General features: G+C 49.6%; 2 protein-coding genes across 4 annotated transcripts in view; one reads left to right on the top strand and one right to left on the bottom strand.

Annotated features, from left to right (window-relative positions):
* The window catches only part of ZMYM3 (zinc finger MYM-type containing 3), a 76,873-nt gene extending 62,349 nt beyond the window's left edge, over nucleotides 1-14,524 (bottom strand). Inside the window, exon 1 of the mRNA XM_034781222.1 lies at nucleotides 14,397-14,524. The gene's annotated coding sequence lies outside the window, so the exon portion shown is untranslated. The remainder of the gene's footprint in view (nucleotides 1-14,396) is intronic.
* A 50-nt stretch (nucleotides 14,525-14,574) lies between these two features.
* Nucleotides 14,575-17,415, top strand: part of NONO (non-POU domain containing octamer binding) — a 23,530-nt gene continuing 20,689 nt past the window's right edge. For 2 of the 3 annotated variants that reach the window (XM_034781228.1, XM_034781227.1), the window contains exon 1: nucleotides 14,575-14,709. In XM_034781228.1, coding sequence (XP_034637119.1) covers nucleotides 14,575-14,709 — 135 coding nt within the window. Of the gene's footprint in view, nucleotides 14,710-15,207; nucleotides 15,231-17,415 lie in introns of those variants that run through there. The other variant, XM_034781229.1, reaches the window with a different exon arrangement.

Raw genomic sequence — 17,415 nt, 5'->3', positions numbered from 1 at the left:
CACTGACACTCCCGACTCTCCTCACCCCCCGCCCCCCACGGACACTCCCACTTCTCACCCGCCGGGCCCCGCCCACTGCCGGGCACGCCGATGGCCCCCTCCCCTCACTGACATCCCCGACTCTCCTCATCCCCCGCCCCACACGGATACCCCGACTCTCCTCACCCGCCGGGCCCCGCCCACTGCCGGGCACCCCCCCATGGCCCCCTCCCCTCACTGACACTCCCGACTCTCCTCACCCCCCGCCCCCCACGGATACCCCGACTCTTCTCACCCGCCAGGCCCCACCCACTGCCGGGCACCCCAATGGCCCCCTCCCCTTACTGACACCCTGACTCTCCTCACCCGCCCCGCCAGGCCCCACCCACTGCCGGGCACCCCCCATTGCTCCCTCCCCTCACGGACACCCCGACTCTCCTCACCCGCTGGGCCCCACCCACTGCTGGGCACTCCCCCCATGGCCTCCTCCCCGACACTCCCGACTCTCCTTACCCCCCGCCTCTTCTGCCCCACTCCCATAGGCCCCCTCCCCCAGGGACACTTCCACCTCACATGTGCACAGATCCCTGCTGGGCCCTGCCCGTTTATGGGGACCCCCCAGGACCCCTTTCCCACCGCTCTGGACCCCCGCTCCACTGGGACCTGCCCACTTCCAGCATTCCCCACCTCACCAGGTTCACTTCCCCCCTCCTCCTGGGACACCCCCAGCTCTCCTCACACCCCCAGACTCCCGCCCTGCTGGGCCCTCTCAACCCACAATACCCCCACATCTCCTTATACCCCTGGGACCCACCCACTCCCTGGTATTCCCCATCCCTGTTCACCCATAGTCCCCCTCCCATCACCTCTCTCACACTCTCATAAACCTCATCCTGCCTGGACCCCCCCCCATTCCTCACCCACACCCTGGACCACTGCCCCCCAGACACCCTACCACCCTCTTGGGACACATTATCTCACACATATCCCTGTGGGGGGACCCACCCCCTCGTGGGGATCCTCCCTCCCCCAACACCCCATTCCACACAGTCCCCCTCCCCTCAGAAACAACCCCATCTCTCCTCACACATATCCCTGGACTCCCCAACCTGACTCTGCCCCGTCCCCCAGGAACCTGCCTACTCCCAGACACCCTCTTCCCCACCACTTCTCTCTCTCTCACACACACACGCACACCCTTCCACCGGCCCCACGGGGGCACACCCACTCTCAGCTGTCCCCTCCATCCCACATCCCATTCCCTCACAGCCCGCCCCCAGAGATCACCCCTTTGCTCACACCCCCTCATCCTCCCCATTCTCCTAGGGACTCCCCAGTGACACCCCATCTCCCCTCACACCCTCCGAGACACCCCATCCCTCCTCTCATACACCCCATCCCCCCAGACACCCTCCTGCATCTCCTCACACATCCTGCCCTCCTCTCCCATCCTCACACACACACACCTCTCTTTCCCCAGGGACACCCCTCCATCTCCTCTCACACATACATACACACACACACACCTCTCTCTCCCTGAATAACCCCATCATTCCTGGACCCTCCCAGGGGCTGCCCACCGCTTCATACACACATTCCCCTCTGCCTCTGGGGACTCCCCATCGTGCCCCTCCCTCCCACACTCCCCTGGACACCCCCATCCCCTCTCACATCACTCTCCCCCCAAGGATTCCCCATCCCCTCTCACAAACACACCCCTCTTCCCCAAACATGTCCCATACCCTCTCATACACACAGCTTTCTCCCCCAGGCCCCCCCCCCATTTTGTCACACATCCTCCTAGCCCCTGGAGACACCCCCCATCCCCTCATGCACACACACACCATCTTCTGTGGACCTCTCCATCCCCTCACACACCCCTCTTCACCTGGACACCCCCCAGAGACACTCCCCATTCCCCTACACACACATACCCCTTTCCCCCCCAGGACACATCCCATCATCCAGAGCACACCCCATCATCCCCTCACACATCTTCCAGTCCCCCAGAGACATCCCGCCTCCCTCCCTCACACCCCCCATCTCCTGGGGATCCCTTTGTCCCCTCACACACACCGTTTCTCCCCAGACTTCTTCCGTCCCCTTATACAACCTCTCCCTTCAGGGACACTCCCCTCCCCCACCCTACCTTGGATGCCCCTCACACACACACACACACACCACCCTCGGGGATGGCCCCATTGCCTTGCACACCTCCCTGGTACATCCCTATCCTCTCTCACACACACATCATCCTTTCTGAACACTATTGTTTCCTGTCATTCCTCCATCCTCCACTCCTGTCCTCCCTCATGAATACCCGTATCCTCTCACATGCACCCATTCCCACACATGAAAACCCCCATCCACTCTCTCACACACCCATCCCCTCTGGATGCTATTATTGCCTGTCACCCCCCACCCCTCACAACATCCATTCCCTTCCTTACCCATCATCTGGTGTACCTGCCTCCTCTACCCCATTCTCGTGGGTACACCCCCATCTTCCCCCATCCATTCACCCATCCTCTCCTTGTATACACACCCATCTCACTCCCACCCCCATCCTCCTGGTACACCCACCTCCCTTCACCCATCTGCCCAATTCCACACAACCCAATACCTTTCACGTGCCCTCCTTATTGATTCTCCCCTGAGATTCCCATCAACCCCCTCAATTTACTTCTTGGGAACACCCCCATCCCTTCACCCATCCCCCACCACTCACTGATCCTCCCTATCCCCTCACACACACCCTTCACCACAATTCCACACATCTTTTGAGATTCCTTCCATCCTCTTCCCCTTAATTCCAGCTGAGATCCCCACACGTGCCCTCAATTTACTCCTTGGAAACACCCTCATCCCTCCTCACTCCAATCCCCTCCCAAGGACACTCACCTGCCCCCTCAATTCCCAACCCACAACTCCCCTCCCCCATCCTCTCACTTGCTTCCCCACTCCTTCCCTGGGGAACCCCAACCCCTCACCCAACATCTCCCCCTCCAATTTCATGCCCCCAAGGGGGGTAACCCAATAGGGAGTCACAGTGAGAAAGGGCTGCACTGCAGGCACCAAGAAAGTGAGACAAGGAGCTGGGACTGGAGTCAGAAAGGCAGAGGGCAGTAATAGGATACAGGGAGGAGGATGCATGGCTGAAGCTGCAGGGAAGGAAATGGATTTTAGCTGCAGTGTGTTAGATAGAAGAAGGGAGAGCCAGGAAGGCTGAAGAAGAGGCAATTACAGGAGTCCAGGCCAAAGAGAACCAAGGCATGACCCTGGGTTGTGGCAGCAGAGATGAAGAGGAAGAAAATGTTTAAAGATGTGATACAGAAAGACAAGATAACTTGGACAGGAGGAATGGGTAGAGTCACAAGATAACCTGCTTCACCAGCAATGCCAGCTCACCTACCTGTTCATCAACTTCTCACACCTTCCTTGCCACCCCTTTTTCACTGAACACCTCCCTCAACTGATCTGGATGACCAGTAACTGCCCTCTCCTGCTTTAAATCTCCACTCAAGTCTAGAAGAAATCTGCCAGTTGGTGTCAGCTGAGATGAGGGGGAGAAGGGAATAAATCATTTGCAAGATAGGAAAAAATACTTGCTTTATTGTGTATATATATATAAACAGTGTATCCCTCTATCCCCACCCTTCATATGACATATGTCTTAGATGGTAAGCTTCATAAGGCAAATGACTCTCTCCCTACATGTGCAGTACAATGGGGCCCTGATCCTGATTTTGACCTCTGAGGCCTATTTGCAATGTAAATATTAAATTATATACAAAAAAAGTCAAAATATTAAGGTTGCAAAGTGAAACACTCAAAATCTAGGAAGCACTTGTGCATCCTTAACACTGGCCCTTTGTGTACAGAGCCATTAAACCCCAAGAAAGAGAAGGCCTCAAAGAGTAAGAGAGGGATCTATGGTGAGATTGAGGAGAATAAGAAAGGAGAAGAGACTTTTAGACATGGAGGGGAAGAGCAGAAGCAGGGGAGGAGGGGATCAAGGAGGGAGTTGGAGAAGAGGAGGTCAATGCGCTGGGCATAGAGAACTCATTCAAGATGTAGGAAAGAAGTGGGGTGTTAGAAAGCGAATTGGGATCACAGAGAAGTTTCCTCTGGGGCAGCAGTGCCCAAACCATGATCTATGCAGAACTTAATTGTCACATTCTCAAGAGAGCTAAAATATATAAATACTTTCCTGAAGTGATTTTCACCTCTTTGTGTTTTATTGATTTACACTCTAGCCAGTGGTTCTCAAGCTATGGGGCGGGTCTCCCAAAGGAGGCCAGAGAATGTGTCAAGGGAGGCAAGAGCTGTGTGCTTTTATTTTATTTTTTTTAATAGCTCTGGCTGTCAAGCCACCTACCCCCACCCCTGTGGCTTGAGCTCCTGAAGAAGGGTTGTGCCCACCCAGGAGGTGGGGAGAGCCAGAGCCCCACCCTGGGGGCTCAGGCTCTCCTTCCTTTCCCCCACCCCCCGCACATATCCTTCACCTGGAGGGGCGGGGCTCTGGCTCTCAGTCCTGGGGTGGCGGCAGCAGCAGCACAGAAGTAAGGGTGGCAATAGGGCACTAAGTCTGTTGTGAAAAGTGATATTGACAAATCAGGGTGCTGCCTTCAGACCTGGGCGCCTGGCCAGCAGCCACTGCTCTCTGCTCTGCCTTCAGAGTTGGGTGGTAGTAATCGCTGCTCTCCGAGCTCTGGTCATATGTACTGGGGGGGAGGGGCATAAATGACTACAGGCACAAAGAAGGGGGGCCCCAATCAAATACGTTTGAGAACCACTGCTCTAGACTTAGAACAGTGTTTGTGTGTCTACAGATGCAGGCACACACACAAATGCAATCAGATGGAGATAATAGTAGTAGTTACCACTGGTATGTTATGGGGTTTGAAGGTACAGGCAGCTGGGAAGGAAACTGATCACGTCAGAGGAGACGGGTCTGTGCACATGGGATGGGAGCTAAAGCCTAGTGATCATCAGTGGGAGAAGAGATGGGGGAATGGGTAATGGCCAGTAGGAAGGAAAGTAAGGCTGGGCAGCCTCCAGTGGGAAGGGAAGTAGGGCTAATCCAATGGTAGAGCTATGACCTGGCAAGAGATGTTAAGATAACAAGAAGGGTTTCTTCATGTAGAGAAGAAGAAGTCAAGGAAAGTGTGGGCCCCTTACTGAATGAGGGAGGCAACCTAGTGACAGAGGATGTGGAAAAAGCTAATGTACTCAATGCTTTTTTTGCCTCTGTCTTCACAAACAAGGTCAGCTCCCAGACAGCTGCACTGGGCAGCACAGTATGGGGAGGAGGTGACCAGCCCTTTGTGGAGAAAGAAGTGGTTCGGGACTATTTAGAAAAACTGGATGAGCACAAGTCTATGGGGCCGGATGTGCTGCATCCAAGAGTGCTAAAGGAGTTGGTGGATGTGACTGCAGAGCCATTAACCGTTATCTTTGAAAACTCAGGGTGATCGGTGGAGGTCCCGGATGACTGGAAAAAGGCTAATATAGCGCCCATCTTTAAAAAAGGGAGGGAGGAGGATCCGGGGAACTACAGGCCAGTCAGCCGCACCTCAGTCCCTGGAAAAATCATGGAGCAGGTCCTCAAGGAATCAATTCTGAAGTACTTAGAGATCAGGAACAGTCAGCATGGATTCACCAAGGACAAGTCATGCCTGACTAACTTAATTGCCTTCTATGGGGAGATAACTGGGTCTGTGGATGAGGGGAAAGCAGTGGATGTGTTGTTCCTTGACTTTAGCAAAGCTTTTGATATGGTCTCCCACAGTATTCTTGCCAGCAAGTTAAAGAAGTATGGGCTGGATGAATGCACTTTAAGGTGGAAGAAAACTGGCTAGATCGTCCGGCTCAATGGCTCCATGTCTAGTTGGCAGCTGGTTTCAAGCGGAGTGCCCCAAGGGTCGGTCCTGGGGCCGGTTTTGTTCAATACCTTCATTAATGATCTGGAGGATGGCGTGGACTGCACTCTCAGCAAGTTTGCAGATGACACTAAACTGGGAGGAGTGGTAGATACACTAGAGGGTAGGGATAGGCTACAGAGGGACCTAGACAAATTAGAGGATTGGGCCAAAAGAAACCTGATGAGGTTCAACAAGGACAAGTGCAGAGTCCTGCACTTAGGACGGAAGAATCCCAGTCACTGTTACAGACTACAGACCGAATGGCTAGGTAGCAGTTCTGCAGAAAAGGACCTAGGGGTTACAGTGGACGAGAAGCTGAATATGAGTCAACAGTGTGTCCTTGTTGCCAAGAAGGCTAACGGCATTTTGGGCTGTATAAGTAGGGGCATTGCCAGCAGATCGAGGGACGTGATCATTCCCCTCTATTCGACATTGGTGAGGCCTCATCTGGAGTACTGTGTCCAGTTTTGGGACCCACACTACAAGAAGAATGTGGAAAAATTGGAAAGAGTCCAGCAGAGGGCAACAAAAATTATTAGGGGGCTGGAGACATGACTTATGAGGAGAGGCTGAGGGAACTGGGATTGTTTAGTCTGCAGAAGAGAAGAATGAGGGGGGATTTGATAGCTGCTTTCAACTACCCGAAAGGGGGTTCCAAAGAGGATGGATCTAGATTGTTCTCAGTGGTACCAGATGACAGAACAAGGAGTAATGGTCTCAAGTTGCAGTGGGGGAGGTTTAGGTTGGATATTAGGAAAAACTTTTTCACTAGGAGGGTGGTGAAGCACTGGAATGTGTTACCTAGGGAGGTGGTGGAATCTCCTTCCTTAGAGATTTTTAAGGTCAGGCTTGACAAAGCTCTGGCTGGGATGATTTAGTTGGGAATTGGTCCTGCTTTGAGCAGGGAGTTGAACTAGATGACCTCTTGAGGTCCCTTCCAACCCTGATATTCTGTGAATCACTAATGGGTGGGAAGTGTCTATTAGACAATCTTTCTGATAAGAAGTTGGTTCCACGTAATGAAACATTAGGTGAAGTAGCAGCATTCTTGAAGGTGGAAGAAAGAAAATGAATAATGGTGATGGAAGGAGTGAGACGAGGAGACAGGCTGGGATCCAGGATTGGAGGCAGTTAGAAGCTAGGAGACGTCACAGGTGAACACAAAGTTCACGGTAGCAAAAACTCAGGTGTTAGGAACCCTCGTTATAGTCTCTCAGCTTTATGAGAACTCCCTCCAGCCTTTATTAATCTATCCGAGTAGAAACAGATTGTTTTTCTATTTAAATAGTATTTAAAGTTCAGTTATTGTCAACAAAATATGTACATCCAAATCAGTGCTACTGCCTTTGGGGACCACATAAGCTTATTCTATGTTTTAGTTGTGTTGATTTTGTAAGGCTTGGGAGAAGGAGCCGATACTCCATTCTGAGCCGATTTAAGATGGAGTCACCGAGAGCTGATAAAAATTGAGCCCACTATAATAGAATAAGAATCTAACACCAGGCATGCTGGGAAGAAATTGAACTCTATTTCCAGTCCCACCTGGTCTGGGTCAGTGTTTCAGCGGTCACATGGCAGTAGTCATTATCAACTGATACCAGTGGCTATTATTACACCCACAATGCGATGTTTACGGTCACTCTTCAGAGTCTAAGTCTATGTCCACACTAGCAATTTGTTGGACGGAGGTGTAGGAAAAAAAAAAACCGACCCCGACCAACATAAGTTTCACAGACAAAAGCACAGGTGTGGATAGCGCTATGTCGGTGGGAGATGCTGCCGACATAGCTACTGCTGCTCATTGGGGGTGGTTTAATTATGCTGATGGAAGAGCTTTGTCCCGTCAGCATAGAGCAGCTACACAGGAGACCCCGCAGCAGTGCAGCTGCACCACTGTAAGGTCTGTAGTGTAGACATAGCTTAAGACTTCTTTCACTCACCAAAATCCCCACGATGGCTAAAGATGGGATTTTCAAAAATATTGGATATTGCCGTAACTGCTCCCATTTAAGTGAATGGGAATTTTACCATTTGTTTCACTGGGAATAGTTAAGCCTTTGGAAAAATCCCACTCTAATTCTAAAAGCTCCAACCCTGGCCTACAAGTGTGAGCTAGGGTTGGAGAAGAATTTAAAACAGAATTTAGAGGAATGACAATCTGCTCTGAGCCTGCTCCTGGGCACCTGCTAACAAAGCTCTTCCACACCCAAAGTTGCACCAGTTTCACTAAATCAGTGTAACATCCCATCTTTAGGCCCATTCTACACTTAAAATTTAGTTTGACATAGCTATATTGCTCAGGGATGTGACAAAACTACACTGCTGAGTGCCATAGTTATGCCAAGTTAACCTCCAGTGTAGATGCACCTAGGCTGATGAAAGGATGCTTCTGTCAACCTAGCTACCATTGCTTGGTGAGATGGTGTTCCTACACCTGCAGAAAAAACCCTCTGTCACCGCAAGCTGTGTCTGCACTATGTGGTTATGCCAGTATAGTACGCATAGTATAGACATGGCCTGAGTGAAACTGGTACAATTCTGAGTTCAGACAAGCCGAAAGTTGCTCTTGTTCTGTACTGAAGGTTCAACTGCCTTTAGCTCCTGCCCTTTTGACTGAGCCCTACAGAAAACTGTCCCCAGCCAAATAATAGCAGTACAAAGGGGCAACTCAGCCCACCTTCAGAACTTTGAAATGTTAATGCCATTAAGCACAGGCAATTTCTCAGATCTTCTATTCTCCTGGGATTTGGTCAGTGTTGTTCTCATGAGCTTGGGTTGTTTAGTCTGACAAAGCGAAGGCTGAGGGGGGATATGATTGCTATCTTCAAATATATCAGAGGGGTTAATACAAGGGAGGGAGAGGAATTATTCCAGCTTAGTACTAATGTGGACACGAGAACGAATGGATACAAACTGGCCGGGGGAAGTTCAGGCTTGAAATTAGACGAAGGTTTCTGACCGTCAGAGGGGTGAAATATTGGAACGGCCTTCCGAGGGAAACGGTGGGGGCGACGGACCTGTCTGGTTTTAAGATTAAGTTGGATAAGTTTATGGAGGGAATGGTTTAATGGTAAAACATAGTAGCCAAGGAAAACCAAGCAATGGTACATGAATAGCATAATGGCCAACAAGGGTCAGGCTAGAGACTCTTGCCTATATGCTCGGGGTATTACTGATCGCCATATTTGGGGTCGGGAAGGAATTTTCCTCCAGGGTAGATTGGCTGAGCCTCTGGAGGTTTTTCGCCTTCCTCCGCAGCATGGGGCAGGGATCACTAGCAGGAGGGTCTCAGCCGATTGAAGTCACTAAAACACAGGATAGGGGACTTCAACGGCAGAGTCCAGCGGAGGGTCTTGCGGCCTGCAGCATGCAGGGGGTCAGACCAGATGATCATAATGGTCCCTTCTGACCTTAAAGTCTATGAGTCTATGAAACCCCACACATGCTGAAACATCACAGAGGTCAAGAGGAATGTCTCCTCCACTTCACGCTGCTAGTGCTAGTATTACAGAGATGGAATCTACATGCTGGGGGATGCAGTGCCTCCTAGCTTCTCCCTTTGATGCTAGCTGCTGCTGCTGCTTATATTGTAGCAGGTGCATCTGCACACATGGGGCTTCTGTAAGACTAGCAATGACTGCTGATCTCCTGAGAACTCTGGTGAAGCTAATTTCCCACACACACACACCAAAAAAAATCAAGGAAATTAAATGCAAAAAGACTCCATTAATGCAACATTAAGGCTGTGAACATAACTGCACAAGAATTAGGTAAGGGAAATGTTCCCCTTTTTATTACAGTTAAGTCTTACTAATAGAGTATAAAATTTAGTGCTCTTACCAGGCCTAATGTGCATTGTAAACTACGAGGTGTTCACATAGTTATGTGATGCCACATGCCAGTTAGATATCAGACAGGAGGTGTGTGAATCACTTTTTCTCTTGAGGCAGCTCTGACCAAAATTACTTGTGTCAGGCTTGGTCTACACTATATACTTACTTCTGTATAACTATGTCGCTCAGGGTGTGAAAAATCCACACACCTGAGTGACGTAGTTATATTGATCTTACACATACACACACACACACACACTGTATAACTATGTCGCTCGGGGTGTGAAAAATCCACACACCTGAGTGACGTAGTTATACTGATCTTACACACACACACACACACACCGTGTAGACAGTGCTATTTCGGCGGGAGAGCTCCCGCCAACATAACTACCGCCTTTCGCAGAGGTGGATTATTAAGCCAACGGGAAAGCTCTCTTCTGTTGGCTTGGAGCATCTTCACCTGACACGCTGCATTGGTGCAGCTGCCCCAGTGCAAATTTGTAGTGTAGACCTGCCCTCAGTTTAGCTCTCTGTTTGAAATATGTGAGTTGGAGTTTTCTACCAGGCAGGAATGTTAACAGTTAGCCAGTATCCTGCCTCCCAGATGAGCCATCATTCCTGGGCAGGAGGTAGAGTTCTGGGAAAGCAGGGGTTCGTTCTCTTGTAGTGCTGGGGAGTGGAGCAAAGATGGATTTTCATCCTCCCTAACTCCTCATCCTGAAACTACCAGGCCAGGGTGAGCAGTAGCCCTCTCAGCATGCAAAATAGGGACTGATGACAAAACATGGGAAGTGTCTCCAACATGGGGCACTGCTTACCCAAAGTATATATTAAATGGCACATCATTTGGGGGGTTCTGTTAATTATTTTCAATAATACCTTTGTTAAACTACTGGTTGTCCTGTGTTACATTCCTTCCCTTTCTCTGTGTATACATTTTCCTAGGAGTCTGTTTCCCACAGAGTGACACTGTCAACTTTGGGCATAAAAAATAAATAAATAAAAAACAAAATTTGCACCACATTAACTATAACTGTATGATTAAAGCAGTACCATCTCCCTAGGGTGGATGCAGTTATATTAGTGTAGAGGTGCTTTTATTCCTGTACACAAAGGGGAATAACTACTTGTTTAAGTCACCTTTATAGTGGTTTAACTGAATATACAGTAGGCTTTTACTTGTTAGCAAAATAATTATACAAGTCACATCCATAACCAAAATAGTTACATCAATAGAAATTTCAGCTGTTGACCAGGTCTTAAAAATTTTTTGGTCGAAAACACACACATTTCCTTACCTGTGTTTTCCAGTTGCTTCTCCTCCACCCATCTCCTATCCTGCTGCTGCAGGCCCTAGGAGGGTTTCCCTGAGCTGAACTGTATTCCCACTACTGTCACCTTTGCTCCCCTCCACACTAACTGTACAACCTCTGTCCCCAGCCAGATTGTGTAACCTCATCACCTTCCCTGTGGAACACTCTACCGCACGCCCCCCCCCCCCCCCCCAAAAAAAAAACCCATCTGTGCCTGCAGCCAGGCAAGATTACAAGTCTGGTTAATAAAGGTAATAGTACTGATAGCACTTTTGTAAAGCAGCTAAGTACTGCACACATTCTGATTAAAAACAAGCACTAAACAAAATCAACATGGGTCATATTAAATATATTCAGAGCTAACAGATAAATATGAAAACATACCTATTCATTAACTATTATCAACTGGGGGTTGCTCAGGCCTTGGTTCTTGGCCCAATGCTATTTAATATTTGTAATCAATGATCTACAGTATAAAATAATTGATAAAGTTTACAGATGAGACTAAGGTTGGTGGATTAGTAAATGAGGGTGACAGACCACTGTTTCAGAACAATCTGGATCATTGTAAACTGGATGCAATCAAACTACATGTGTTTCTGACTGAGCTTGTGAAGTTCTCACTCAGCATTTCTCTGTCTGTAACACAATCAATTCCAAAATTTCAGGGAATGCTCTAGGCATCAATGGCCAGAACTGTATTGATTTGGGGGGGGATATCAGAAAAATGGGGGAGACACAAAGCTCCTGTCAGCTTTTTAGCACAGCCAACCAATGCAAGCACCTCTGCAATGGACTACAGATCAAACAACTTGTTGATGGCACCCGTTAATGCCTTCTAGCATAACAATACTCCTATTTCATTGCTGTGTATCTTCCCAACAGAGTTAAATCATTCAGGATGTCAAAATGTTAGTCTCCCAGACAGAAAGAACAACTGTGAGGGAATGAAGGTGGTGGTGGGGGAGGCTGGGATGTGAACGCAGCCCCTGGCATGAGGGAGGAGAGAATGAGGATCCTGGTATGGGGGAATGGGAAAATGGAGCACAAAAAGCCACTCATGGGGAGACTGGGGGAACTTGGTTTGGGGAAGGGGCTCACACAGAGCCCATGGCATGCGGGAAAGACAAAAACACTATCATGCAGGAAGAGGGGAGATGGGGGAAGAGGCTAATGAGATTTCACACAGTCTCTCTGACGCGGGGGAAGAATGGGGGACTCTCGAATGGGAAAAGGGGGCCACACAGAGCCCTGGCAGGGTGGAGGAAAAGGGAATGAGAGCACATAGCATCCCTGGCTGGAGAAGATTGAAAGACCCTGGAATAGGAGAAATGGGGGGCATAGGGGAATGAGAGTAATGGAGCACACAGAGACACTTCCGTGAGGAGGAGAATGGAAGGCCCTGGAATGCACACAGAACGCCTAGTTGGAGGGAGATTGTGGGAAGTTGCAACAAGTTCCTGAAATAGAGGGGGATGGGAGGGTGACACCCACCCACAGATCTTGGGGACAGGGAGAATGAAGGATGCTAGTAGGAGCTCCTGATGTGTGTAATGTACTTGGCCTACAGTAACTAGAAAGCATGCAATCCTCTACCAATACTTCCAAATACAAGGTCTTACATCTAGAACACAGAATTCAGGTCACCCAGGGTCAGGGACTGTACCCTGGAACACAGTGACATCAAAAATAATGTAAAAAGAACAGGAGTACTTGTGGCACCTTAGAGACTAACAAATTTATTAGAGCATAAGCTTTCGTGGGCAGTAGCCTGTTCTTTTTGCGGATACAGACTAACACGGCTGCTACTCTGAAAAATAATGTAGGGGCCCATTGTAGGTAACCAGCTGATTATGAACTCCCAGAGCAAAGCTGTAGCAAAAAGGACTTACACAGTCCTTAAACTGGGGCATATACTTCGGGAGTAGGGAGGTTACAGTACCCCTGCATACCACATTGGGGAGATTGTTACTGGATTACTGTGTCAACTACTGATGGATGCATCCTTTAGAAAGAATGCTGAAAAACTGGAGAGGGTTCAGAGAAGAGCCACAAGAGCAAATTGAGGAGTGGAATGAGTAGGAGACTGAAGATCAATCTATTTAGTTTATCAAAGAAGCTACTTGGTTGTGATCTATAATTACCAACACAGGAGAAAATACTGGATAATAGAGGGAATCTAGCAGACAGAGACAGAATAATATCTAATAACTGGAACTTGAACTCAGTAAAGTTCAAATTGGAAATAAGATGCAAATTTAATTACCTATTAGAATAATTTTGCCAAGGGATGCAGTAAAATCTCCATCACATGGAGTCTTTAAATCAAGACTGGGTATTTTTCTAAAAAGATCTGCTCTAGTGGGAAATATGGAGTGACATTGAATGGCCTCTGTTACTCGGGTTAGGCTAGATGAACACAAGGCTCCTTTTGGCCTTAGTATCCTCTGTCTCTCACGCCCCTGCTGCCTACCACTCAACTACGAGCTCTCTGAGGCCGGCTGATATTTAATCCCTGGCTGCTGGGCTGTGGGGTAAATGGGAGCTAGATCCACAAACAGGCCTTAGGATCTACATTGCAAACCCTAACTTTACAGACCCTGTTAGTCTGTATCCGCAAAGGTGCCACACGTACTCCTGTTCTTTTTACAGACCCGGCCACCGAGCGGAGTCAGAGCCCCGCTGGGTGCCCGGGCTCCCAGACACTGCAGTAGCCGAGCGCGATGCGGAAGGCCCCAGCAGCACGCTGGGCAGGAGTCCCCGCAGCGAGCCAGCAGGAGATGCCCAGGAGAGGGACGGGGCCTAACCCGGGGCCTGAGGAGGTGCCTCCGAGGGGGCAGCTGAAGCTGCTCCACGCCGTAGGAGAGGGAGCGGCCGGGAGCGAGCGGGGCCGCGCAGACCGGGCCGGGCCGGGCGCGCTCCCCGGGGACCGTGGCGCTGTGGGACAGAAGCGGCCCTGGGCGCCCGCCCCTCCAGCCCAGCGGTCAGGGCGCCCCACGCGGCTTCCCGCCCACTTCCCGGTTTGCCAATACGGCCGAAGCTGGCAGCGGGCGGGGCGCTGCCCTGTGGGCTCGGGGACAGGGAGGCCTCAGCCACCCCCCTCTGCTCGGGCGGGCTCGCGCCGGGAGCAAGGGTCACAGCTCAACCGCCGCTCGGGGCGGGCGGGGCCGCGGCGCCGGGCCCCGCATTCGCGGCAGCGGACTGACAGCACGCGGGGCAATGCTTGCAGCACTGTCTCTTTAAGCAGCCCCACGCTCGACGCTTGCGCATATGCCGATCTCAATGCGCCTGCGCACGCGCAGGGATTGGCTGGTTCGTTCCTTTGTCCCTACCTCGCCTCTCACCTAAGCTTGGTGCCTGAGGGGATGAGTGGCAGCTAGTTTCGCGGGCTGCGAAGACTGCTCAGCCAATAAACTCCGAATAGAGGTGCGATCTCGTCTTTGGTCCCGCCGTGCTCCGTTCCTTCTGTGATTGGCACTGCTACGAGCCACTGAACGGAAGGTGTGAAGAGAAGGTTGGCCAATGGGGCAGCAACATGGGCGGGCGTTGGGTAGCTGGTTAGGCTGTCCGATTTCCGGCCGCACGCGCTCTTTTTTTCTAGGCTACCAGAAGGCGAGAAGGCCGCAATCCGTGGTGGGAGCGAGGGCCCAGGAACAGGTGAGGCTGGCGGCGGGGGCGGCCCCTGAGCCGGACCCCGGGCTCCGGACGGCCCCACCCCGCGGCGCGGGAGGCAGAGGCTCCGGGCGGAGCCGGTCCGGGGGCGCAGCGGGCTCCCGTGGGTTCGGCTGCCGGTAGCCTTCCGCCCTGCTGGGCCCGCGCGGCCAGGCCGTGGGGTCCGGCTGACGCGCCTCCAGCAGCGGCTCGTAGCGGGGCCGCGCCGGCGGGAGGCCTTGGCTGCACGCGAAGCGGAACCGGTTCAACTTCATTTTAAAGTCCCACTTCAGGATAAACTGGTGCCACTTCCTCGTGTGCCCCCCTCCGCTCCCAGTTAACTGCCGCCCGGCCCGTCACCCCCGCCCGCTCTTCACTCTCCTCCAGCCTCGCTAGCTTTCACACACACACTTGCCCTTTCCTCCCCACTCGGGGCCTCGCCAGCCTTCCTTAATCCCGCCTGTGTGTCTGCTCCTTGTCTCCCACGCAACCTCCCCGGGTGTTTTTGCGCGGCTCCTCAGTTAACTGTAAGTAAACGACTTATTTGTGCCAGTGGTTCTTGGTGGCGTCACAAATTATATGTTGCTTTTTTTACCACCTCTCCTTATGCTTCTTGTAGGCACAGTACCCCGCTTGTCATTCTTTCTGTAGGTGATTGGAGATAAATTTATCGCTTTGCATAGCCCTCTACCTCTCATGTTCCTGCCTCAATTGACCCCGCCAAACACACACACTTGCCGTAAATGCACCAACTCGGGAGAATTATCCAAGTTGCAATTCATTCTGTCTTATGCATTCTAAAAGCTGCTAACCAGGTTGTAGTTGCAGGTTTTTTTCTTTGTTTTGTTTTTTTGGTATATATTTGAACTGTCTGCAGCTCCTGGGTACAGTGTGTATGGTGCTTCATGAGTAAAATAACTTCTTTTGACTGAGTGCATAGTTTGAGCATGCTGTGTAATGATTGCAAATATCTTGTCTGGTTACCTTACAACCACTTTGACCAACTTGGAACCTGTCACAGATTGAAGTGTCACTAGAGGGGTTTTTGGAATTAATTGATAAACTTAAAGAGTAACAAAAAGAACAGGAGTTCTTATGGCACCTTAGAGACTAACAAATTTATTTGAGCATCCGATGAAGTGGGCTTTTTGCGGATACAGACTAACACGGCTGCTACTGTGAAACTTAGCAGTAACAAGTCACCAAGTCCAGATGGCATTCACCCAAGAGTTCTGAAATAACTCTAATGTGAAATTACGGAACTATTAATTATGGTTTGTAACCTGTCCTTTAAATCAGCTTCTGTACCCAGTGACTGGAAGATAGCTAATGTAATGCCAATATTTAAAAAGGGCTCTAGAGGTGATCTCGACAATTACAGACCGGTAAGTCTAATGTCCGTACTGGGCAAATTACTTGAAACAATAGTAAAGAATAAAAATGTCAGACACATAGAAGAACCTAAATTGTTGGGCAAAAGTCAACATGGTTTCTGTAAAGGGAAATCATGTCTTACTAATCTATTAGAGTTCTTTGAAGGGGTCAACAAACATGTGGACAAGGGGGATCCAGTGGACATAGTGTACTTAGATTTCCAGAAAGCCTTTGACAAGGTCCCTCACCAAAGGCTTTTACATAAATTAAGTTGTCATGGTATAAGCAGGAAGATCCTTTCATGGATTGAGAACTGGTTAAAAGACAGGGAACAAAGGGTAGGAATAAATGGTAAATTTTCAGACTGGAGAGGGGTAACTAGTGGTGTTCTCCAAGGGTCAGTCCTAGGACTAATTCTAGTCAACTTATTCATAAATGATCTGGAGAAAGGGGTACACAGTAAGGTGGCAAAGTTTGCAGATGATACTAAACTGCTCAAGATAGTTAAGACCAAAGCAGATTGAAGAACTTCAAAAAGACCTCACAAAACTAAGTGATTGGGCAACAAAATGGCAAATGAAATTTCATGTGGATAAATGTAAAGTAATGCACATTGGAAAAAATAACCTCGACTATACATACAATATGATGGGGGCTAATTTAGCTACAACTAATCAGGAAAGATCTTGGAGTCATCATGGATAGTTCTCTGAAGATGTCCACGCAGTGTGCAGCGGCAGTCAAAAAAGAAAACAGGATGTTAGGAATCATTTAAAAAAGGGATAGAGAATAAGACGGAGAATATCTTATTGCCCTTATATAAATCCATGGTACGCCCACATCTTGAATACTGCATACAGATGTGGTCTCCTCATCTCAAAAAAGATATACTGGCATTAGAAAAGGTTCAGAGAAGGGCATCTAAAATAATTAGGGGTTTGGAACGGGTCCCATATGAGGAGAGATTAAAGAGGCTAGGACTTTTCATCTTGGAAAAGAGGAGACTAAGCGGGGTTATGATAGAGGTATATAAAATCATGAGTGGTGTGGAGAAAGTGAATAAGGAAAAGTTATTTACTTGTTCCCATAATATAAGAACTAGGGGGCACCAAATGAAATTAATGGGCAGCAGGTTTAAAACAAATAAAAGGAAATTCTTCACACAGTGCAGTCAACCTGTGGAACTCCTTGCCTGAGGAGGTTGTGAAGGCTAGTACTATAACAGGGTTTAAGAGAACCTCCATGAATTTATCTAGTTAAGTCCATTCATCTAGTTAAAAGCAACAGAGGGTCCTGTGGCACCTTTAAGACTACAGAAGTATTGGGAGCATAAGCTTT

The sequence above is a fragment of the Trachemys scripta genome, chromosome 9 (assembly GCF_013100865.1).
Source record: "Trachemys scripta elegans isolate TJP31775 chromosome 9, CAS_Tse_1.0, whole genome shotgun sequence".
Lineage (NCBI taxonomy): Eukaryota > Metazoa > Chordata > Testudines > Emydidae > Trachemys > Trachemys scripta.
This window is presented reverse-complemented; position numbering and strand designations above follow the sequence as displayed.